Source organism: Trachinotus anak, unplaced genomic scaffold (genome assembly GCF_046630095.1).
Source record: "Trachinotus anak isolate AG129_WGS33_773 ecotype Australia unplaced genomic scaffold, CSIRO_AGI_Tana_v1 ptg000033l, whole genome shotgun sequence".
NCBI classification, from domain to species: Eukaryota; Metazoa; Chordata; class Actinopteri; order Carangiformes; family Carangidae; genus Trachinotus; species Trachinotus anak.
Window position 1 is genome coordinate 8,722,877 of NW_027273884.1, and position 24,921 is coordinate 8,747,797.

Genomic DNA, 24,921 nt, shown 5'->3' on the forward strand with positions numbered 1-24,921 from the left:
GTGTCTTTCAAGCCGTGGCACCCGGACTCTGGCCCGTCCTCCCCCTCACCTGTGATCCACAGACTCCTGTGACATCTTCTTGAAGCAGCTATAAAGCCATGTGTTGAGACAGGCTGTTGTTCTGTCTGAACACCTCCTCCCGTGGATTTATCATGTTGATTTTTATTACTTCTTGAACTTGTGGACTTTGTTTTTATTATGTAAACCACTCTGTGATTTTTTTATCTGTGAAATGAACTTACTTAACCTACAACCTTACTTACTCACATTGAGCACAACAACATCACAGGAGAATCAGAGACAGGTGAAGATTCGTCTGCGTCACGCTGCTCTATCTCCATTATCCTGTGTTGCTGTGTGTCGGCGCTAGTGAGCACATCGCATCACACAGGGGCCATGGCCTAAAGGCAAAAGAACAGATGCTTGACCAGAAGGTCACCAGTTTAATCTCAGGGACAGAGCTGGGTGGAGAAGGTCTGCAAGATGCCTCTGAGAGGCTCTTAACCCCAGCTAATCAGGGGCCAGGAGTTGCTCAGGGGCCTGGAGCCACTCAAGGGCCTGGAGCTGCTCAGGGCCACCACATCAGACTGGGGTTATACTGGGAGGTTCAGGTGTGAACATTTGAGTGACCAATTAAACCTGCATGAATAATAAAGGTAGATAAATATCAGTGAAGTCACTTAGCCTACAGTCATGCACCTTGTGATAACAGACTCTGCTGCTAATAACACACACACACACACACACACACACACACACACACACACACACACACACACACACACACTCTCTCTCTCTGTGGTTTAACTGGTAACCAGTATGAAGATGTGAGGTGTTGAGCTGTGGCTCTGAGGGATCCACTGATCCCAGCATATGTAACTGCTGTAAGGCTGGCAGAGGCTTACCCAATCACTAGGGCTGACAGTTGCCATGGTGACAGTGCCACACTCTGACAAGGGGATGTCCAACCCCCATCCAACGGGAATCTTAATCACAGCCAATCAGTGACTGAGATACATGATGAAGGAGGAAGGGGGGATCAGGGTCTGGATGAAAGACTCTGTGCTCTGTTATCAGACACATCAGGTCAGGTGCTGATGTTATACCACAGCCTGACGCCCTGTCATCTCGCTGTAATCTAACTACAGCTATAAGCAGTTACATCTGATCTCATTGTCTTTACCCTGATGTTCATCAACATTTTTTAAGAAATCAATCAATGTATAAAGAGTTTAACTGAACTGAGAATGTTGACAATTGTGCACTCAATTATAATTACAACTGATTTACAATAGAAGTCAGAGGTTCATGGTCTCAGATGGTTTTTATTTCATGACTCTATCTGCTCCAGAGGCTCAGTAATGACGGTTTTAGTGAACGTCAGGAGGTTGTTTAAACTGAGGTTATAATGAAGAAGATGATCTGCAGGTTCTAGGTCGACCCACACTTCACTGCTGCAGACGCTGCAGGGATTTAGTGAATTAGATTTTCTGTGTTTAATTTGTTAGTTCACTGTTGCAGCACGTCTGCAGTATCTAGTCTGAAATAATGTGAAGTCAGTGAATCAGTCTGCACTGATCTATGATGTGGATGATTTCTGCTGTATCTGCTTTATATATGAACAGATTCTTCTTCACTTCATTAAATCCCTGCAGCATCTGAGGTGGTGAAGCACGGGTCAACCCAGAACCTGACGGGGGGGTAGGGGGGGTTTCAGGTCAGTTACACATGAAAACATCACAGGCTGGGTTGTGTTGGGTCAAACAGTGTGTAATTAAATTAATGAAAGTCAATGTAATGTGTCTCCCTGCTCCAGTGATCAGAGAGAATATTGACCACTGACTGCTGCTCCTCACCTCCACCTCCCTCTGCTGCCACAGATGGATGACGACAGCAGATCAGACTCACTCTACCAGGTTCAGTGAAGTGAGCAGTTTCCTGGAAACATACTGAGCCTCATTATCAGAAGTCTTAAACTCATCATCTTTGGCTGTTTCATGTTGAAAGACTGAACTTCTACAGGAGCTGTGATGATAGTTATTTTACTTATTATTCAGACTTGTCACAAAGCTGCAGGTGTAGCTGAAGATGACACATTATAAAGACTAAAGAATAAACCAGCAGCTGGAATCCCACATCAGGAGACAGACTTCTGGTTGCAAGTTTTGTCATTCATAAGTGTGGTCAGAAGTGAGGTCATGGTACACTGACCAAACCAGACCTCTGTCAGTCAAAATCAAGGCTGAGTTCACAATGTGCAGCAGCCACTCCTTCTCTAGCTCCAGCCCCCTGACGTAGAGAGATCTTATTGGTCGGTCCAGGCAGCTGCTTTTTATGTTAATGTGCACCTAACAAACACAACCTCTTCTTTATGATCCAGGAATGTCCAGGAGCTGTGCTGTCCACTAAAAGCACTGTATCTCCAGAGACAAGGTTGAAATTGACTCTTGACCATCTCTGCAGACTCTCCTGTAGTTGAGGTAAGTGTTCTTTAACCCACCTTTTTCAGAACAAGTGTGACGTCTTACTGCTCCTGCCTCTTGGCAGTCTCTTTGTGGCAAGAATGGTTAGGTCTTCAACAGTAACAGGTGGTTTGATCTCAGGATCTGTGGATGACTTGGTAATTGGTCAACTGTTGGCTCACTAAATAAAGAACTGTGTGAAGACCCTCTTCATCCAGGTTTTGCAGATGCAAAATGGAGTTAAGGACCTTCCAGACTGATCTCCGTAACCTCTCCCAAGGTCCATTAACCTTTCACTGATTTCACTGATCAATAGCTGCTCTCAACTCACGCTCTGCTCATACAAAGTTTGTCAAAGCCTGGAGAGCTTCTTTAAAAACCTCTTCCTCTGGCAAAACTCGATCATTTCCAGTTCAGCCTTCTCAAACTCCTCCACTGACATAGACTTAGAACTCCTTCTTGAAAGTGTCCACATCTTTCTTCAATTAAAATCTTTCTACCACATCTAAGTCAGACTGTGAAAGATTAATGCTCAGCAAGACAAGAGCCAGCTCTAAAATCACCACATCCAATCAACAACTTTCTTGGACCAGTCCAAGAAGTGAAATAAAAACACCACATTCCACTCCCAAACTTCTAGAGGCCACATGTCTACATTCCTCCACTGAGAGGGTTGTGAAGCCTTCAGAAAATCTGACACTCATTGAACCCTGGAAGTCTCAGCCCTGTGAAACACCTGTACCCCGCCCTCGCCCAGTGTCAGCTGGGATTGGCTCCAGCCTCCCTCATGACCCTATAAGGATAAGCAATATGGACAATGAATGACATGAATGCACCATCTGTCCAAAACACAGAATCCCAAAGATTCATGTGCAACTCTTTCCTCTTCAATGTGACTTTCATTGTGGAAGCAATGAGCTCAGAGGAGACGGTGACAGACAAACAGTTAGTTATTAGAAATGATCAAATAAGCAAAATGGTTCCACCTGAATTTTCTGATTAACACAGAATTTCCTCCAAACAGGAACTACATGTTTTCCTACAAATATATTGATGGTGCTGTGGTGGAGTTTCCTTTTTTCTGATAAGGTTAACAGCCCGCCTCTCTCTCTCTCTCTCTCTCTCTCTCTCTCTCTCTCTCTCTCTCTCTCTCTCTCTCTCTCTCTCTCTCTCTCTCTCTCTCTGCCTACATTTCTTTATAATTTGGCAAAGCCACACTTCAACAAGGCACTTCCTGTTTGCAGTGCAACCATGGATGAACAGCTATCTAGGCCTATCACCTGTTGATGAAGAAAATGCCTGAACATGATGATGATGAGGCATCTGAAGTTTTAAGGAGTGTTTTTTTATGTGATTTCTTGATTTATGTACATGAATATGAGATGGATCCTCGATGATGTCTGTTTGCTCTGAATTCTGTTTTGGTGGAGAGCAGATAAACTCTGTATGAGCAGATGATAACTGTATGAGATCCAGCAGTTACTACACTGGTAAGACATTAGAGGCAGAAGTCATTATTTTAGGTAAGTAATGTGTAACTGCAGCTATTAACCTGCACAGATGAAGTTTATGTTTTTATACTTTACACAGGGTTACAGAGGTGACATATTCAGATCTGCTGATAGCTGCTGTATCTTTTTTTTTTTTTGTCTGTGATCATTTATTTTTTGTAGGTTAGATTTGGTTGACAAAATTTAAGTCATTTTTCATTTAACATTTAAATGTTGTATGATGGTTTGACCCACCCATGACCTCAACCTGCTGCTCTTAGAAGGGCACAGAAGGGTTACAAGATTTTCTCTTGTCATTTTTTTTCAATAAATAAAATGGTTTTGACTCTCCCACAAGAAATAGCAGTGGATTGAACTAATTATTAATATTGTGTCAATATTTTATCATTATACCACCTGACACTGGCTGGAACTATTGATCTAATCAGCTAACCACATGACCAGAGCAATGTGTAACCTCATTCAGCTCAGGTATGTGGATGTTAATAGGTAAGAGGGCTGCTTGGTAAACCAATATGACACAGTTTTCCTGCAGATGCTGTGACTCTGATTAAACTGTACTCAGTTTTGACAGTTTTCTTAGTTTTAGACCACTCATCGAGTCTAAACTTAAACTTCCATTTAATCGACATGGAAATTTGTCAAACATCTCTACCTTTGTCTTTATTACTTTTAAACCTATGTTACCATGTTTCAGTAGGTTTGTGTTATAACCAAAAGGCCCAGTGTTGTTCTTGTGCATGAAACCTACAGTGTGACACTACAACATAGTGTGAGACACATTTTACTTGTAGATAATATGAACTGTATTTTCCTACACACAGAATAATTATTCATTTAATTTTAGTTTAGTAATAGTCAATAGTCTTTTTTAGTTGAAGAAAAGTCTGAACAGTGTTAAGTTTTAAGGAGTGGGTCTTTACATGAATTATTTCATTATTTACATGAATATGAGATGGATCCTTGATGCTTTGCATGTGATGATATCTGTATGACATCCAGCAGCTGAGCCTGAGTTAGTGCACTGATAAGACTTTTTTCATGAAAGTAATGAGCGAAACTATGTGTACATGTGTCACATGAATGATGAATGAAGCTTTATTAATCTGTATTCCAATCAGTCTCCTCATCATGTAAATCAGGCCCCTACTGGCTAATGAAAGTGATGGCAGGGTGTGTTATCTCATTACAAACCCCTGTTTACCCACCAGGATATTTATCTACATCATATATCACGTCAGCGACAGATAGTTATCTATAGATTGATCTTCTGGGCCTGTTGAAAGTATCATGGCCCAATTTCCACGACTGCCTGTTAGAGTTAAGTATGGTGTCTTTATTGGAAAAATAGCTTGGTTATTATTTCCCACAGGTTGGTGAGCTCTACCACCAGGACCCTCTTCTCCACTGCAGACCACATCATGATGTTTGGCCACAGAGTAGTTGTTGTGACTTCTCTTGGGAAGACCAGCTGCCTTTTTAGGTCCCCTAACATTCGCCAATTTTTCTCCCTTCTGTGCTGGTGCTTGCGTAGTGCTGCCTGGCTTGATGAAAGCTGAGATGTGAGGCTTTGCTGTTTCTTTTGTGTTGTCTGCTGCAACCCTACGTCTCTCCAGGCCTCACGAGGACCTGGTCATGGCACCACATGTAGCATCCCTGGACCAGTGCCAACCTGCATCCTGATAAGATGTGCTGGAGGGTTGCTTTGATGCTGCCAAACAGTGGGCAGCCTACCTCACCTCCAGACAAGATATCTTAAAAGGTTAGGTTCCTTATCAGGAAGCTGAGCCTGGCCTGTGGCGTCCTCCATTATTACTAAGAAACTACCCTGATATAACCTGATCATTGTCAGTAGATTAGTCTAGTTTTCACCTATTGTCCCATGTTGTTGAATCCCTAATTTCACACTAAAATATGACCACAACACAATAATACAACACAATAATCATTACCAAGATATTTCCCTGATATTATTGTTCCTTTAACTTCAGTGGTTATTAATATTACTGTTATCCCCAAGCTATTACTCCCTACTGCTGCTGCTCATTACCATTACCATTTAAATACGGCAACACATTTAGAAGATGTTATCTTTGATCTTCTGATCTCACTGTGTCACATCCACTCACATGCTGAAGCCTTTAAAGGACCAAGAATCCATGTGATGTCTCTGGAGCTGCAGGTGAGCTGCCTCCTGCTGTGTAGGACACTGTGCAGACTCACACCATCAGTAACTGTGACTTGTTGTGAACAAGTTGTTCTATTAGAGGCAAATTATCTGTGACGGGCTGATTGTCCTCAGTGCTGATGAGCCAGAGAAGTACAGACACTTATTGGCTGATATATTCGTTCTATTACTCCGCCCTGGATGTTATGTGACCTGCCTCTGTCAAATCCTTTGGAGAGAATGAAACCAGAACCAGCTGAGATGTTAATGATGGCTGACACTGAGGGTTGGATAATCACCAGAGTCAGAGACTGTTTTCTGAATTAACTCATCCCCTCATTTTTACCAGATTCCTAAAGTCCAGACTCCAATAGGCAGAGCAATGATAAGTGAGCTAACTGCACTGCCTTCACACAGAATGGTGTTCACGTGTAGAAGAAACAATACTGGCACAAACACAATCCTCAGAAGGAGCCAGTGGGCTCAGAGCTGAGTCAGAAAGTGCTGACAGACAAAGTAGAAAAGAGAAGAGCACTTCCACAAATTTGCTGCAGGCTCCACTGGAACAGTCCTGAAATATGTTTAAAGACCAAACACACAGTAAATGACTCAGATCTTTGATCATAAAGAAAATCAGTGTCATCAGTTTCCAAACACTAAAATGGATCACTCCAGATATTTTAGATCAAAACCACTTTTTCCAACTGAGCCACAGTGACAGCAGATTTATAATGTGTTCTGAGGCTCTGGAGACAAGTCTGAGAAAAAAGACCTTGTTTTTGTCTCGATCAAGACTGATGTCTGTCACTGCCCCATCATCCTACAACAGCTCCTACATATAATAACACAGAAAGACCAGTTAGTCCACCGGTATACAACAAAACTTTACTTCCCTCCAGATCACCACCAGTGAACCTGAACTCTGCTCACACTAGTACACACTGAAATTTGAGATGCAAAGAGCAGCTGTCATATTGTCCCATCAGTGAGGAAAGTAGAACTCAGAGGAGGGGGTGCTGCTGTCATCCTCCTACCTCTTTAATCAGGCCTCGCTGCATCATAATAAAGTAATTACTCAGTATTTATATATGTCATATTTAATCAGCAGCTTGAATTTCAGAGGTTCTGAAATGCACACACAACACTGTTGACTGTCAGACTGTTCCTGTGAGCCACACTGAACTCATGAACCTGATTAAATCAGGCAGCATCAGTTTACTCTGTGCTGTCTGAAAACAGGAAACACTGAGAGAGCAGCGTTGGCCTGGGCCACACTCCAGGGTCAGCTGCTGGACAGTCTGGTCCATTTCCCTGGTATCCCTGTGAATCAGGGAAAAGACAGGGGGACTGTGTAGACCAGCAGTGTGTCCTGATCCCCTCCAGGGGTGGACATATGACAGCACACTAATCAAGCAGGCAGGACACATCCAGCAGGTGATTTGGAGAGTCAGCTGGAACCAGAGTGAGGGGGGTCAACTTTTCCACTGGGGCGAAAGGGAACACAGTACAGTATTCAATTCAATTAAATTTTATTTGTATAGCGCCAAATCATAATATACATTATCTCAAGGCACTTTACAGGGTAAGGTCAAGACCTTACTTTGTTACAGAATAAACCCAACAGTTCCCACAAAGAGCAAGCGCTTGGCGACAGGGGGGAGGAAAAACTCCCTTTTAACAGGAAGAAACCTCCAACAGAACCGGGCTCAGGGTGGGCGGCCGTCTGCCTCGACCGGTTGGGTTTAGGGGAAGATAGAAAGAGGGGGAGGGGGAGGAGAGGGGAGAGAAGAGAGAGAGACCAGGAACAGCTGTGTCGGTAATGGCGTTATTAATAATAAAGACAGGTAATAGTAATAGTAAAGATGAGTAGTGGTGGATCTGGATCCTGCTGCTCCCGAGGCAGAGATACCTGCAGAATGAGGACAGAGAGAGGGAGAGAGAGGAAAAGCACAAAACTACGGGAGAGAAAAAAAAAAACCAACAAAGTTAATGGCATGAAGTCATTGAGAGAGAGAGAGAGAGAGAGACAGAAATAGGGAGAGAGCGCCCAGTGAATCATGGGAATCCCCCAGCAGTTTAGCTCTATAGCAGCATAGCTAAGGGATGGGTCAGGACATACCCGAGCCAGCCGTACAGACAAATGCTTCAGTGAATTGTGTTACAGTCTTTACAGTATCTGCTTGTTTGACTACATCTGTCAAATAAATGTAGTGGAGTAGAAAGTACAATATTTCCCTCTGAGATGTAGAGAGGAAGAATTAAGTGACAAAAAATGGAAATACTCAAGTCAAGTACAAGTGCCTAAAATTATACTGAAGTACAATAGAGTGAATGTAATTAATTACTTTCAACCACTGCTGATATAATTACTGAGCCTCCAGCACACATGTATTTTAATATGGTTCAATGAGCCAACAGGCTCCTGATTTCCTGAGTGAAAACAAAGGAGGTGTCTGTTTATAGAAGCTGAGATCAAAAAGGGTCAAAGAGTAACTAAACCACCGCAGACACACAAAAGACTATTAACATGAAATAATAAACTTTATATGGATGTCAACACGTATCTGTGCAACAACTAATCCTCCATTGTCTCACTGCTCTTGGCTGCCCAGTGGGGGTCATGGTCCTGGAGGACTGTATTACTGGAGCTGGATGTTCTCGAAGTGCTCAGCTGTGTTATTGGCACAACAAGGGGAACTCTCCATATAGTCACATGGCCACCCCAGCTGAGCTGCCTGTGCTCCACAACTTCACAGTGCTAGAAGCTGAAAGAACAACTGGTGGGACTGCCTGATAAATGAACTTGAAATCAGATTCACACACACACACACACACACACACACACACACACACACACACACACACACACACATACACATACGGAGCATCTAATGATTAAGGACTATAGAGTGACCATAGATGTGGATATTGTTAGTTATTGTTATTGTTACTGTGGTTGTTTTGCTGTTGTTGTGTTGTTGTTGTTGTTGTTGTTGTTTTTCTCCGTCTCTCCACTCCCATTCTCCTTTTCCCCATACTCTCTCTGTTTTCCTCTTCCTGTCCACTCTCATTCCTGACGCGGTGCGGTTGTCTTAATAAAGTTAAAATGTGCGACAAGAGGAGTATCCTACACTCCTCCTTCGCAGAGTAAATCTGCCCCAACAACACAAGGCATCCAGACCACTCATACTGCTTGATATTGGGACAGGACGAAAAAAAAAAAAAAAGAAATCAGTGTGTCTCAAATCTTTTTACACCATTTCATTTCCAGGTTTTAAACAACATGACAGTTCTGAGTATACAAGCTTTGAAAAAAGCACAGTGACAGACTTCATAACTGACCACTGGTTGCAGTGGAGCAAAGTTTTATCACAGAATTAACTCTCAGTGAGCCTCTGGTGATTTTGGCAGTTTTGTGAAGTTTTGAGTGTTAGATGTTTTTAAAACCTGATGATTTAAAGTTTTGGTGCCCACCTAGTGTCAGAATATCCCAAATGAAGCTTGGAGCTAGGATCTGGACATGTAAACTAAATTTGGTCACAATAGCTTTAGAACACATGTTATCTGTCAAGTTTTGTGTTTGTCTTATGGTTACTGAGAAGTAAATTGTAGAGGTATCGTGCTGTAGCACCTTAAGCATCTACATGTTTCCCAAAATACAGGACAGGAGGAGGAGACGGGGTGGCTTGGATGGCTGTTTCTGAATTCTCCACAGCTACATTTATTCATGTGATACAACTGCTATTTACTGTGTGCACTGTCCTGTAGTTATATTGAAGTATTCTCTACCACTGTCTCCCCAGATAGATTTTTCATACTTCATAAACTACTACTTTAAAATAAGTACATATACAAAATACAAAAATAAGCAAAAAAATATAGACATATGTGATACTCACAAAAGTATTTTTGTTGAGATTATTATTGTTTAATTTCCTCTGAAGTTACTGTTTGGTTTATGGCCACTGCTATTATCTCATTTTATTATTTTATTCTGCTAAGTAAGAATAAGAAAGAGAAACACACAATGACTTGAGGTTGTGAGAAATGGACACTGGGTGGCAGCACTTACCGGCGGCGTCACTGGGACTGTTTACAGTGCATCGCGGGAGTGAAGCTCATAATCCAATGGACCTGGAAAATGAGCAGAAGCTGTCCTGTGTCTCTCATTTCTGTCCTGTGTTTCCAGGTTGGTTATCAACTTTTTCTCTGACTTCAGATGTTTATAAGATAATATGAACCCCCGGTGATGTGTGGGAATGAAGCTAGACGCTCGTTCAGTGTGCAAACAACGAAAGTGCCACAGTACGAGGCTATTGTGGTGGCTAAAATGGCGTCCGTCGCCGTAGTCAAATGTTTACTTTTGTGTATTTTCTTTGGCGATAATTCGGTATGTATGAAAATAAGTGTGCGTGTGTGTTACATTGTTCTGAAATGGGCATTTGTGGGCTAATGTGTTGAAAGTATTATTATTGTGTGTGGAGTGTGTATTCAAAATGTGGGATAGTTAAACTGCAAGAGAGATTCCTTCTGTTATATTAAGTGAATACTTACAATATGTACTTATGTACAGTTATTCCTCTTTGGGTGAGAGGGTAGACAATGTGTGGATGAGAAGTGAGTGCATGATTGATAATAGATCACATGATTGATGATCGATTACATGATTGGTGATAATAGTTGACATGATTAAGGGAAAATGTAATGTATATTTTTGGTTTAATACAAGTTTATTTCATAAGTAATATGTGAAAAAGATAGACATGTAATGTCAGTCAAATGTGGTTTAGATACCACTGCTTTAATGCAAACAAAAATAACAGAATTGATTCATTGTTGCAGTTGAAAGTTTAGCATGTGAATGCGAGAATAAAATATAATCCAATGGACCTGGAAAATGAGCAGTAGCTGTCCTGTGTCTCTCATTTCTGTCCTGTGTTTCCAGTTTCCAGTGCTCCAGTCGGGATTATCTATATATCTGTTAGCGGAGGCCTAGCTGGGACCCGCTACACATACAAAATAGAACAAAATAAAATGTCAGACCAAACAAACACATTTTGGCTCTGTGTCATTTCAAAATACACTTTGGTCACAAATTACATCATAAATGCACCATTACACAGAAACTGTCAATATCACCTGGACGGACACAACTATTTAAACCAACCAATAAACAATTATTGTTACAAATTTGAACAGAAACAATCTGTACTGTTTCTACAGTTTGTAAATATGATTAACACCACAGATAGTTTATGGAGCCTGTAAAATATAAATATAACTAAATTAATGGCGATGTGAGCCCAAGCTATCATTTCACCACCACTATGTTAGCTAGCAGAGTGAACGGCCGCCATGTCTGTTTTTAGAGTAATTCGCTCACTTCAATCATGTTCCCAAACCAGGATCATGCCTCAGTGTCAACCAACAAACCAGAGTAACTATTGTCATATTCCGACTCATTACCATCCTGAAACACCGAGAGCAGGATGAGACAGGTTTGGTGTTTAATTCTCCTCAGGTATGAGCAGAACACGGCACATGTGCGTCTGTCTCACACCACCACCTGCTGTCGAAAAACCGCTGTGGAAAATAAATTATTCAGGTTTAAAACCAGATGGCAGCCATCTATCACTCCAATTTATTAATAAATCCTAAGCCTAAGGTTAATCATAATTCATTTGAAAGCCTTATTCTTAGTCTGTCTCACCCAAACTGGAAAACACAAAAACCAGTCCTACTAGTTACTGTATATCGTCCACCTGCCCCTTACTCTGAGTTCTTATCTGAGTTCTCTGACTTTTTATCTGAGTTAGTTCTCAGCACAGATAAAGTTATCATGGTGGGTGATTTTAACATTCATGTAGATGTTGAAAGTGACAGCCTGAGTCATGCATTTAATTCATTATTAGACTCAACTGGCTTCTCTCAGCATGTTAATGAACCCACTCACTCTTTTAACCATACCCTTTATCTGGTTCTGACTTATGGGATTGACATTGAATATCTAACAGTATTTCCCAGAAACCCTCTTTTATCTGACCATTTTCTGTTAACATTTGAGTTTTCAGTCATGGACTACACAGCATCTGGGAAAAAAGTCCATTACAGCAGGTGTCTCTCTGACAATAGCATTAGCAAATTTAAAGAAAGGATCCCATTGGTATTTAGCCCACTGCCATGTATCAATGCAGTAGGGAACAGCTCTCTTAACTTCACATCCACACAGGTTGATGATCTTGTTGACAGTACTGTAGCCTCACTGCGTGCAACTCTAGACACTGTGGCCCCTCTGAGGAGGAAGGTAGTGAGTCAGAGAAGGCTAGCTCCATGGTACAACTCAGAAACACGAGCTTTAAAGCAAAATTCAAGGAAGCTAGAAAGAAGGTGGCGTTCTACTAACCTGGATGAATCTTTAAAGGCTTGGAAAGACAGCCTGTTGGCGTATAAAAAAAGCCTCCGTAAAGCCAGAACATCCTATTATTCATCATTGATAGAAGAAAACAAGAACAATCCCAGGTTTCTGTTCAGCACTGTAGCCAGGCTGACAGACAGCCACAGCTCTGTTGACCCATCTATACCTTTAGCCCTCAGCTGTAATGACTTTATGAGCTTCTTTACAAATAAAATTGTCTCTGTTAGAGAAAAAATTCACCATCTCCTCCCCACAGCTGGCTCAGATGTACTGTCCAGTTCAGCAGCCTCAGAGTCCACTGTAACTGGTTTATATTTTGACTGTTTCTCTCCTGTACATCTCTCTGAGCTCGCTTCAACAGTTTCATCATCTAAACCATCGACTTGTCTTCTAGACCCCGTTCCAACAAGGCTGTTCAAAGAAGTTTTTCCTTTAATCGACACCTCTATATCAAGTCTGATTAACTTATCTTTATCAACTGGTTATGCACCGCAGGCTTTTAAAGTTGCAGTAATTAAACCTCTACTTAAAAACCTACTCTTGATCCAGATGTTTTAGCCAATTATAGACCTATATCCAACCTCCCCTTTATTTCCAAAATCCTTGAGAAGGTCGTTGCAAACCAGTTATGTGATTATCTGCACAGGAATGGTTTGTTTAAAGATTTTCAGTCAGGTTTTAGAGTCCATCATAGCACAGAAACAGCTCTGGTTAAGGTCACCAATGATCTCCTCATAGCTTCAGACAATGGACTTGTCTCTGTACTTGTCCTACTAGATCTTAGTGCTGCATTTGACACCATCGATCATAAGATTCTATTACAGAGACTAGAACATATGGTCGGCATCAAAGGAACCACACTAAGCTGGTTTAAGTCATATCTGTCAGATAGACTCCAGTTTGTTCATGTTAATAATGACTCTTCTATCATCACTACAGTCAGTCATGGAGTTCCACAAGGTTCTGTGCTAGGACCAATACTTTTCACTCTATATATGCTTCCTCTAGGAAACATTACTAGGAGGCACCAGATAAATTTCCATTGTTACGCAGATGACACCCAGCTGTACTTATCCATGAAGCCAGGTGAGACTAACCAGGTAGCCAAGCTTCAGGTGTGTCTTTAGGACATAAAAATCTGGATGACCAGTAATTTCTTACTCTTAAACTCAGACAAACTGAAGTTATTGTAATTGGCCCAAAACACCTCAGAGATACACTATGTGACAATATACTGACTCTGGATGACATCACCTTGGCCTCCAGTGCTACAGTCAGAAACCTTGGTGTCACTTTTGATCAGGACTTGTCCTTACTTCACATATAAAGCAAGTCTCGAGGACAGCCTTCTTCCACCTGCGCAATATTGCTAAAATCAGACCCATTCTGTGTCTAAAGGAAGCTGAAAAACTAGTTCATGCATTTGTTACCTCAAGACTGGACTACTGTAACTCTTTATTGTCAGGATGTCCCAAAAATGCCGTAAAAAGCCTCCAATTGATCCAAAATGCTACAGCACGAGTACTGACAGGAACTAGGAAACCAGATCACTTCTCTCCTGTGTTGCTTCTCTGCATTGGCTCCCTGTAAAATCCAGGATAGAATTTAAAATCCTCCTCCTCACCTACAAAGCCTTTAATGGTCAGGCACCATCGTACCTTGGAGAGCTTATAGTTCCCTATTTTCCCAGTAGGACACTTCGCTCTATAAATGCAGGTCAACTTGTGGTTCCCAGAGTTTGTAAGAGTAGAATGGGGGGCAGAGCCTTCAGCTATCAGGCTCCTCTCCTGTGGAACCAGCTCCCAGTGTGGGTTCAGGAGGCAGACCCCCTCTCTACCTTTAAGATCAGGCTTAAAACTGTCTTGTTTAGTAAAGCTTATAGTTAGGGCTGGCTCGGGTATGTCCTGACCCATCCCTTAGTTATGCTGCTATAGAGCTAGACTGCTGGGGGATTCCCATGATTCACTGGGCTCTCTCTCTCTCTCTCTCGATTACTTCATGCCATTAACTTTGTATTTTTTTCTCTCCCGTAGTTTGTGCTTCTCCTCTCTCTCCCTCTCTCTGTCCTCATTCTGCAGGTCTCTCTGCCTCGGGAGCAGCAGGATCCAGATCCACCACTACTCATCTTTACTATTAACCACTGTTACCTGTCATTATTATTGATAACACCATTACCTACACAGCTGTTCCTGGTCTCTCTCTCTCTCTCTCTCTTCTCTCCTCTCTCCTCCCCCCTCCCCCTCTTTCTATCTTCTCCTAAACCCAACCGGTCGAGGCAGACGGCCCCCCACCCTGAGCCCGGTTCTGTTGGAGGTTTCTTCCTGTTAAAAGGGAGTTTTTCCTCCCCCCTGTCGCCAAGCGCTGCTCTTTGTGGGAACTGTTGGGTTTTTCTCTGTAACAAAGTAAGGTCTTGACCTGACCCTGTAAAGTGCCTTGAGATAATGTATATTATGATTTGGCGCTATACAAATAAAATTGAATTGAAAAAATTGAATGAAAGAACATGAATACTTCCTCCACCACTGTTCATGACTAAACAATTCAGTATAGTGTTAATATTAATACCTCTGTGGTTTTGCAGTTATAAGATATATTATGAAAGGTGCTTTGCTGATTTCAGGAAAACTGTGAGTTACAGAGATGAAGATGAGACAGATGAAGGTACCGGCACCTGTTGTGTGTGGTCATGGAGTATACAGCCATCACATGCTGTCCAGGACATTGTGCTGAAGGACCATATTTCTGCAGACAGGGACACACACTAACAAATGAAACCAGGATGGTTCTGTGATACAACGTTCAGACATTTATTTCCATCACACTGTGATACAGTGATTGTTTTCAAATCTTATTTACAACTGCCCCCCTGTGGAAAACAATGGAACTGCACCCACACATGGTTCCCGACAGATGATCCCACCACTGATATTTATCTCATAAATGATGAGACACATGAGGCAAGGGATTCTCAGCAAAGTTTTTATTGTCATTAGAAAGTAAAGAGATAAAAACTACAGTTTATTTTTAAAAACACAGAGCAGGAGTCAGTGACTGGAGGAGGGACTGAAGAGAGACAGAAACTAAGGAGGGAATGTTGAACCAAACAAAAGATGGAAACAAGCACAGACACATCACTGCACCGGACATGTCACACAGCCTGCAGAGGGAAACTGTATGACAAGCACCATCACTCAGCTGCTCTCACATCTGAAAGGAACTCTGAATATTACACATATTCAAGGTGTAATTAAGATTTTAACCACGAATCCTGATCAGGACAGTGGACCACTGCAGAGGAGCTGAACACAGCCAGAACTGCCACTGAAGCCATTTAGAGCTGAAGCTGGAAAACTAATCAAGAGCTTTCAACCACATCTCACTGTCTTCAGAAGAATGGCTTTAAACATACAACCTGTCTGTCACAGCATCAAGATGAAAGGTCATCAACCAGAGAAAGATCAAGAGGGACGTTCACATGTGACACCAGAGACCATCTTCAAACAGAACCAGTGGTTCCTGTCTCAACATGATCAAATCATACACTGGTGTTTAAAGAGAAACCCAGTGATGGTTTCACTCTGACAGACTTCCAGTGACAGTCAGTGGAGGAGCAGAAGAAGAAGAGCTGCTCACTGAGGTTACCTGTGATGTCACTAACTGGGGCTAAACCACTGCTGAAAAACAAAGCTGACAGTAAGAAAAGATGAAGTGACTGATTCACAGAGAGCAGAAACAGTCTGAGTTTACATCCGCCTCCATCCAGACAACGAGGACCCACGTCCCTTTAAATCCACACAGACGCTCCACAGAGAACTGATGTCCTCTCACTGAGGATCTGTGACTGTCTGAGGTTAACATCACACAGAGGAGGAGGAGGAGGAGGAGGAGGAGAGTCAACCAATCACAGCTCAGCAGTTCCTTGGGTACAGAACAGGAGCAGAGTAATGATGCTGTCCAGTCATGATGGATCCAGGAGCTCTGATCCACCTGGAGGTCTCCAGTTCTCTTCCCTGCTGATGTTCTGTCACTGGTCCTTCATGCTCAGCACTGGATCCACCAGCTTGTTGTGAACATGCATTAAACCTGAGATGAGAAGGAAAAGGTGTTAGACACACCCAGCTCTGCAGGCCCAGACAAGACGCTGTTTTCAGTCTCATCTCACCTGAGAGAACAAACTACCTCATGTCTGATGAGCTCTGATCCTCTTACCAGTTGAGCGCGCTAACGAGCTACAGAATGAGCTGCCGACAGGTATCATAGAGAAGTCACTGTTCACACTGAAGCCTGAAAACAGCTGTAAAGGTCGTCACCTTTGACTTTTTACAGGTCACAACTTCAAAATCCAAAGAATGTTGAAGAATTTTAGAGCTGAAACCAGTTTAGAGCTGCTCATGTGTCAGAGCAGCAGCTGTCACTTCTTCAGATGGCCATTCTAAACTGATCCTCTTTAAAAATTCACATTAATAGCTGTAATGTGCCATAAACATCATAAGTAACAACACATGTAGTTAGAGTAGTTAGGTCATGTTACAATAAATAAAACCAGGAGAACAGACGCTTAATGAGACACATGAATATCTCATTAACGACTGTGTGTTTCTACAGTTAACTTGATTCATGGTCTCCGTCAGGACCTGAAGTCTGGTTTGGACTGATCCACGTGTGGAGGAATTAAAGGTGTTTTTAGTCATGCAGGACTCAGTAAATCAATGATCAGTCACAAAGTTCATAACTTTACTTTTTGCATAATCACTAAACTGTCAGAGCATCAGTTCAAACGGTGATAAAATAGTAAAATAGTCTCAGACTGTTCAGAGTCTGGAGTTGAGAGTAAATGATGATCACTGTTTTAGTTCAGATGAACTGAACCAACAACATGCGCTCACTCTAACATGTTCCTGATGATCTCAACCCTGTCATGTTTTTTTATTACAATTTAATTCTGGTGAACATTTAAATATGAACTTTAATCCTTGTTAGTCTGTGTCGTCTTTAATGAAAGGCTCAGTACACCAGCAGCTGAGAGCTGCAGACTGAGTCACAGGGACCTGGTGCTGACAGTCACTCCTCCACTTGAATAAATGAATAAATATTAGCCTGGCCTTAGATTCAGTGATAAACAACACTGTGATATTTTTCACAATATGATTTTTACCTTTTTATGTGACAGATAAAACTTTAAACTGATGTTTAGTGGCAGCATTACTTATACCTGAAATATGCAATAATATAATTCTATATTATTAAAAACAAAAATAACTGAATTATTCCCTACAATATGTTGATAATTTCATATCACTATATTTAGGCTGAACTGTTGAGATATTTGCCCAAACCTAATAAATATGTTCATCACATATACAGTTGTAGGATTTAATATTAATTAATTTTCTGATTATTACAACTCATATTTACCATCACAACACAACCTGTCAACCTGGTTTCTATCAATAAAGACTGAGCAGACTGAGGAGGAGGATGATGATGATGATGATGATGATGATGATGATGATGATGATGGTACCTTTGAAGTATTTGACAGTTTTGACCCGGAGCTCCAGTGTGGCGTCTTCGTCACAGACAAAGATGGTGCGTGGGTGCTGCTGGAAGGCGGACACCGTCCACATGTGGTTCACTCCGTCCTCGATGGCTTTGTACAGAGCGAAGGCTTTGTGTGCTCCTGTGATCAGAATCATCACCTAAGCAGAGACCACACAGAGTCACACGTCTTCTCCACTAAAGTCTGTGCCCTCACCTGAATGGACCAATCAGATCACAGCTTTGCAGCGTGCTGAAGTCCTACAGCAGCTGTCGTTTGGAGAGAGAGAGAGAGTGTGTGTGTGTGTGTGTGTGTGTGTGTGTGTGTGTGTGTGTGTGTGTGTGTGTGTGTGTGTGTGTGTGTGTGTGTGTGTGTGTGTGTGTGTGTGTGTGTGTGTGTCTGTCTGAGGACATATTTGACTGTTGTAACTGCTGGCTGATTCTTGTGTGTGTTAGGTGATATAATGGTCTGTTCACTGTGTGGCTACAGATTAGCAGCTAACTGTAGCATGTTCTCAGTGTCACCACAGTTCAGATTCCACTCATCAATTACTGAGGCATTCACAGCTCATGTAGCTTAGCAGCCACTGGTCATTATATCCTTAATATGTGTGCTCGGCCAGTAGAGGGCAGTAGAGTGTGTTTGTGTGTGTGTATAGAAGTTTTTTGGGGGTATTTTTTGTCTTTTATTTGACAGAAAAAGTGAGAGAGAGACAGGATACTCAGGGAGAGAGAGAGAGGTGACACATGCAGCAAAAGGCCATAGGTCAGATTTGAACCTGGGCTGCTGCTGTGAGGACTAAGCCCTCATGATACGCATTCTACCAGGTGAGCACCAGGTGCCCCTAATGTGTATATTTATTAAGATATTTCCAAGTTCATTCTTATATGATGATGTTGATTTGATACAGAGCCACTGATGGAGCAGAGAGCTGAGCTCTCTCAGGCTGTGGTGACAACAGAACTGAAGACGTGTTGAGTCACATTCATTGTTTAAATGAGTCCAGTACAGAAACAGCAGAGTATCGGAGACAGCTACACCCTCACTGGTCTTCAGAGACATGATCCTGATGAAGCTAACAGAGGTTTTAAGGTTCAGTACAAATCAGTGTCGTAACTGAGTCACTAAACTTTGTCCCCATTACCTGAGTTGAGGACAACATCCACCGCTCCACCCTGACACAGTCAAAGAGACGACGTCAAAAATGAAACATCACATGAAACTCTGATGACACAGGCGTGTCCTCTTCAGAGTGACATCATGTTCTGTGACACACAACAGCCAAACTAATGTCTCCAAACAAACACACTAAAACCAAGTCTGAGTCATTGACTCCAACGTCCCAGTCTGAATGTTATCAGTGCCTGAGTCCAAGTTGGGTCAGAGTCCTGGACTCGAGTCCTGGTACAAATAGTACATACACAGTACAGAATCTTAAAATGGTCACAGATGATGTCATCAGAGGATGATAAATGAACTGCCTTTCAGTCTGACCTCTTTGGCATCCATGACGGTTCCTACACCCACAGTGAGAGCCATGGTGGGAACCTTGGAGAGGTCGTTACCAAAGAAACGAGCGTTGGCCACTATAGTGTCCTTAGCCAGGGTCTTCACTCTGGTCCTGGAGACGAGGCTGGAGCCCGGCTCGTTGAACGCTATGTGACCATCAGGGCCGATACCTGCAGCAGGACCAGGACAAGAATCGGACAAAGAGGAGATGAGGTTCCCTGACAAAACCTGCAGACTGTTTCACTGATGAGACAACACAACAGGAAACAGGTCTGACCTCCCACGAACAACTCAATCCCTCCGGCCGCAGCGATCTTCTGCTCGAAGGCCTGACACTCCGCCTCCAGGTCATCTGCGTTCCCATCCAGGATATGAGCGTTGGCTGGATCGATGTCGATGTGCTTGAAGAAATTGTTCCACATGTAGGAATGGTAGCTCTCTGGATGAGCACGTGGTAGACCTGCACAACAAGAGGGTCACCTGGGTCACCTGAGAGCTGCAGAGCCATGACACCACAGGGGCAGACACACAGGGGTCCCGACAGACCACTAGAGACCCTCAGGACCAGCAGGAAGTGGAGGGTACAACATGAGGATGTTCAGATCACTGAGAGCAGGTAAAAACTACTACACAGGAAAATACTGTGAAAGTAAAAGTCCTTCATCTGTCCAGTCTGTAATAGTGACACAGCTGTGTCCACTGCTGTAAATAACTTGTTTTATTTATTTTACATTTCAATAACTGTTGCAGTCTGCTACTCAACAATGTGGATTTATATACAGTACATGTAAGAAAATAAAGCAATGTTAATTCTGTCCTTGACTTTTTCATCTTAAAAAATAACAAAAATAACATATGAGTATTGATTAAGGACTGGCTCAATAAACAGTGTCAGTAAGAGTAGTAGTACCACTAAAATCTTAATAATAATCATCCCAATTCAGAGCTAAGTGAAGTAAACTGACATGGACAAGTCAGTGATGTCTGTTATGATTGAACTGAACTGAATAAACTCTTTAAAACATCTCAACGAATCATCTAAATATGAAGTGTTGAGAACATTAAGTCACTTTGTGACTAAATCCAGTTTAAATTCAACCATTCAAAAAGTTCCTGCTGATGTCACTTTTATTACAGGTGTGCACATCAGTTGTTTTTTAGCTGAGAAACAATAAACTAAAGAAGTAGTACATGTAGGAGTACACTGACTAATTAACCCTGCATCCTCTCTAAGCTCTGGTGGAATATACTGCACAACACAGACTGATATTTGACAGTGTCAGAGAAGATCGCCGGACTAGAGCCACAACACTTTCTCTCACACACTTCAAAGCTGCCTACAAACCTCCAAAACTGAACTCTGCAGGAATCTGACAGGTGTATTTAGATCAGTCAGCCTTTAACTCACCAACATACTCATCCATGTTGAAGGTTTTCACATATTTGAATGATATGTCTCCACTTCTGTAGTATTCAATTAACTTCTGGTAACAGCCATAGGGAGTGCTCCCTGAAAGACAGTAGACATGTTAACACACTGATGACCTTTGACCCTGGAGAGCTCTGTCTGTGTGATGGTGCTCACCTGTAGGTAAACCCAGAGTGAAGTATCTGTCAGCTGAGGGCTTGAACTGGATGATTCTGTTGCGGATGTATTTTGCTGCCCACTCACTGGCCAGGTCATAGTCATCCAGGATGACCAGCCTCATTGTGTTGACTTTCTAGAGAAATAACAACAATATAAAAACACTGACAATCACCAGGATTTTACTGGCGCCATGGAAATCTGATGGAGATAAAGTGAGAAAACACCACGCCAAACTCCATTCAAAAACTGGCAAACTTAATGTGAGCTTTACTGGCTAATTATCAAAGTTGTTATCGTATAATGTGTCACTTATTTAAACATATCTTCTCAAATAAAGGTTTGTTTCAAAAGGACTGGTGGTTGTCTAGCGCGTAGGTAGACACAGATGGTCCTAAAAGTTAACACTATCCATTAGCAGGACTCGTAAATGCCAGATTTTTCTATTAAGTTTGGCGGGGCAGGACGTTAGCAAGCGTACCAACCTTAACAGTAGCGGATTCTTCTGGGTTTCATTGAATGCACATTTACTGCGACACGTCACTGACCACGCGTCACTAACTGACAGTACTAGTTAACACGAACAACACAGCTCAACCAGGGTCTGTTTTACCTGCTGGAAGAGTCGCTTTCAAGAGGGAAGTGACGTGCTGTCTGACGACTGCGCTGTCACATGATCGGTCAAGTGATTTCACCTCCGCGATCAAACGGGGGGTGGGACAAACGCTTGATCGTCACGTGATTCAGGGAGAGCCCACATAGTTCCCGGAAGTTGAAAGCGGGCAAACACGGATGTATTATTAGACCTTATAATATAGTCTCATCATGGATGTATTATAAGAACTGGATGACGGATCTAAAAATGGCGCCCATTCAGTTCAATACAAGTTGCATACGCCGAAAAAGTTTCTGGCTTCCGGGTTACTTCCGCGTTATGCGGCCCATAGAGACTGCGCAGTAGTGTCTCTCCCATCATGCCTTTGAGCGATGAGAACGAGCGAAAAACGTTCTCGATCTGCCGCTCGCGTTCACGAGTGCTCTGCTGGAGGACTGATGTTTAACAGACTGATCCAGGACCGGCCCGGGGCTTTAAACACGGATTAAACCGGCAACAACATTCAGTCTGAAGCTTCAGAGCCGGAAGTCACATTGGAATCAACATTTTAAAAAATCATAACCAGGCAGAAATATTACATTTAAATTGTCTTTTAGGCAATTTTAAGATATTGATGCTGCATGTGACAGAAAACTACAACTCATCAGATAAAGTTATTACGTTTACTTTCTGTCATTGAGCAGCAGATTTATACGACATGTCTTCTTTAAAAGAACTGTGCAGGGCTGTAGTGAAGCTTTATGTCCCGTCACTGCTCTTTCTATTTTTCACTGTTCTCTTTCACAGATACTTGATTTGAAAATGAAAAATATATCAAAATTATTTTTTATAAAGATTTAATTTAAATGATGAATGCCACTGAACATATAGCTACTGTATACTGAACACACACTGAGGACGTGGGGAGTTAGATGGTGAGGACGGTTCCTCCCTCAGGGACAGAGAGGGGCAGCGGGCTGCAGCGGCTCAGGCCCCCGCTGCTGACCCGGAGGACGCTGCATCCAGGCCGGACTCAGTTATAGTTTAACCCGCTGACACAGTGACGGTCATTCATCTATGAAATAATAAGGCGGTGGTTGACTGATGACAGGTGGTGACCTGCAGTCAGGAGGAGACACTGCTGCTCACACATCACAGAAACTATCACATAGAAGCTCAATGACTTAAATTAAAATACCTGAAGAAACTGTGACGGAGGAAGTTATGAAAAATCATATCGGCGTCTTAGTGAATCCAGTTATGCGGCGAATATATCGATTAAAAACAATTACATTCCTGAAAAAAGTGTAAGAAGTGACGAATAAATGCGACAAAAATAATCACAAAATGAATGAACCTTGATGTGTGAAGAAGAAAACTCGCCTTTGTGTTTATTCACTTTTCATTAACTTGTTCTCGTCCTGACGACGCTAGCAATAACCTAGCAACCATGCTCGTTCCCGAGACACAGCGGGACCGCGGATAGAGTGCACGTACACAGTGGTGACGTCACTCAGAAAAAAAGACTTTTCTGAGCTTTAAAAAACTTTTACACAGATGAAAACCCCATGGCTTAAAAATATACATTAGAAAGACTGATATTGGGCTGTGTGCACAGCTGGAGGTGTCCTGTTAACAGTTGTACAGGCCTCTCTTTTACTGTTGCGCTCTATGGGAAAATGCTTTTTGGGCCGCAGGGGGATTTTTCGCTGCAATACCACGAGTGGCCACTGGAAAAAACTGGCTGCAAGGCTGAGCGGCGGCGCCGTGTCCAGCTCTTATAATACATCCGTGAGTCTTATAGGTCTTATAGTAGGCTACATCATGGATGTAGCTCTTATAATACATCCGTGGGTCTTATAGGTCTTATAGTAGGCTACATCATGGATGTAGCTCTTATAATACATCCGTGAGTCTTATAGGTCTTATAGTAGGCTACATCATGGATGTAGCTCTTATAATACATCCGTGGGTCTTATAGGTCTTATAGTAGGCTACATCATGGATGTAGCTCTTATAATACATCCGTGGGCTACATTCATGCGGCGTATGCGCCAGGCGAGCAATTCACAGCGGAATGAATGGGCGCCATTTTTACATCCGTTTTCCTGTTATTTTAATATCCATGCGGGCAATTTGAATACCAGCGAGTTAAGAGATAGAACGACGATGTTTAAGCATTTTTTGGACAATAAATGCATGATTTACAATATTTTTTACAGCACACCGACACATGCTTGTAGTTGCATCACTATATTATATTTATATTTGTTACTATTTAAGGACAGTCTGTGTTTGAGGATAACAGCTAGCATCACCTACCTCGTTGACACTTTTAGGCTAACCTCACCTTGATTGTGTGTTCGTGTTGGAAAACAGAATGTTTCAAAATTCAGATCAGATTAATTTTCTAATGTTCCTTATAGTAATCCCATGGTAACTGAGGGATAAGGTAGGATAGAAGGAGACTGATAGATGACAATCAATGATGTCACATATTCATTTAATCTCTAATGAACTCAGAAACATTAATAGTATGTTAAGTGGTTTGTGTCTGTCTTCTGTCTTACATATAGTCGGCACCATGGTTTATTGTGCTGCGTGGAGATGCTACAATGGGTCAGAAAAATGAGTATTTAGCTCAGGTCGGCAGGAGTTACTGTACTGTCACTAAAGAGGCTAACAACAAAAAATATGTGAGATAATTAAACACTGCATTTGCACTTTTTCCACAAAGAAAGAACACAGATTCCAGCAATATGAGTCCTTATAATAGACATTTTGTATCCAGTATTATTATAATCAATTAATACACTGTTTTAAGTCGGATTCTTTATCTCATATGGCAGTGTAATGGGCATTTACTATGATTCCTTATTGCTGGCTTATTTGAAACATATCATGTTTAGTGTTCACTCTCACCGTGGTCCACTCAGCACTCCTGAGCTGCTGCATCACTGCTCCTCCACCACGCAGCACCTAGTGCTCCTACAGCAAGTTACTAATACTCACCAACAAGATTCCTTATACAATACGGTGATAGAATACATGTGTGAAGATTACTTTTATAATATGTTAGTATAACATTTTTAGGATTACGTGTGAATCTCCATTTATTTCCTCACCTTTTCGTCTCAA

The 24,921-nt window shown here is 42.1% G+C and overlaps 1 protein-coding gene across 3 annotated transcripts; it reads right to left on the minus strand.

Annotated features, from left to right (window-relative positions):
• Window positions 1–15,520: 15,520 nt before the first annotated feature.
• LOC139614160 (glucosamine-6-phosphate deaminase 2) lies at window positions 15,521–22,014 on the minus strand. Of its 3 annotated transcripts, none has more exons than XM_071471331.1 (7): window positions 21,802–22,014; window positions 21,189–21,324; window positions 21,012–21,113; window positions 19,881–20,063; window positions 19,589–19,773; window positions 18,080–18,254; window positions 15,521–16,638 (listed from the first exon to the last, which is right to left on the minus strand). In XM_071471331.1, exons 2-7 carry the CDS (start codon window positions 21,310–21,312, stop codon window positions 16,580–16,582), a joined length of 828 nt encoding a protein of 275 aa, XP_071327432.1. In that variant the 5' UTR covers window positions 21,313–21,324; window positions 21,802–22,014; the 3' UTR covers window positions 15,521–16,579. The 3 variants fall into 3 exon arrangements, with proteins under 3 accessions (XP_071327432.1, XP_071327431.1, XP_071327430.1); XM_071471330.1 differs by having other exon boundaries at window positions 21,189–21,320; window positions 21,674–22,013; XM_071471329.1 differs by having other exon boundaries at window positions 21,674–21,992.
• Between the last annotated feature and the right edge of the window lie 2,907 nt (window positions 22,015–24,921).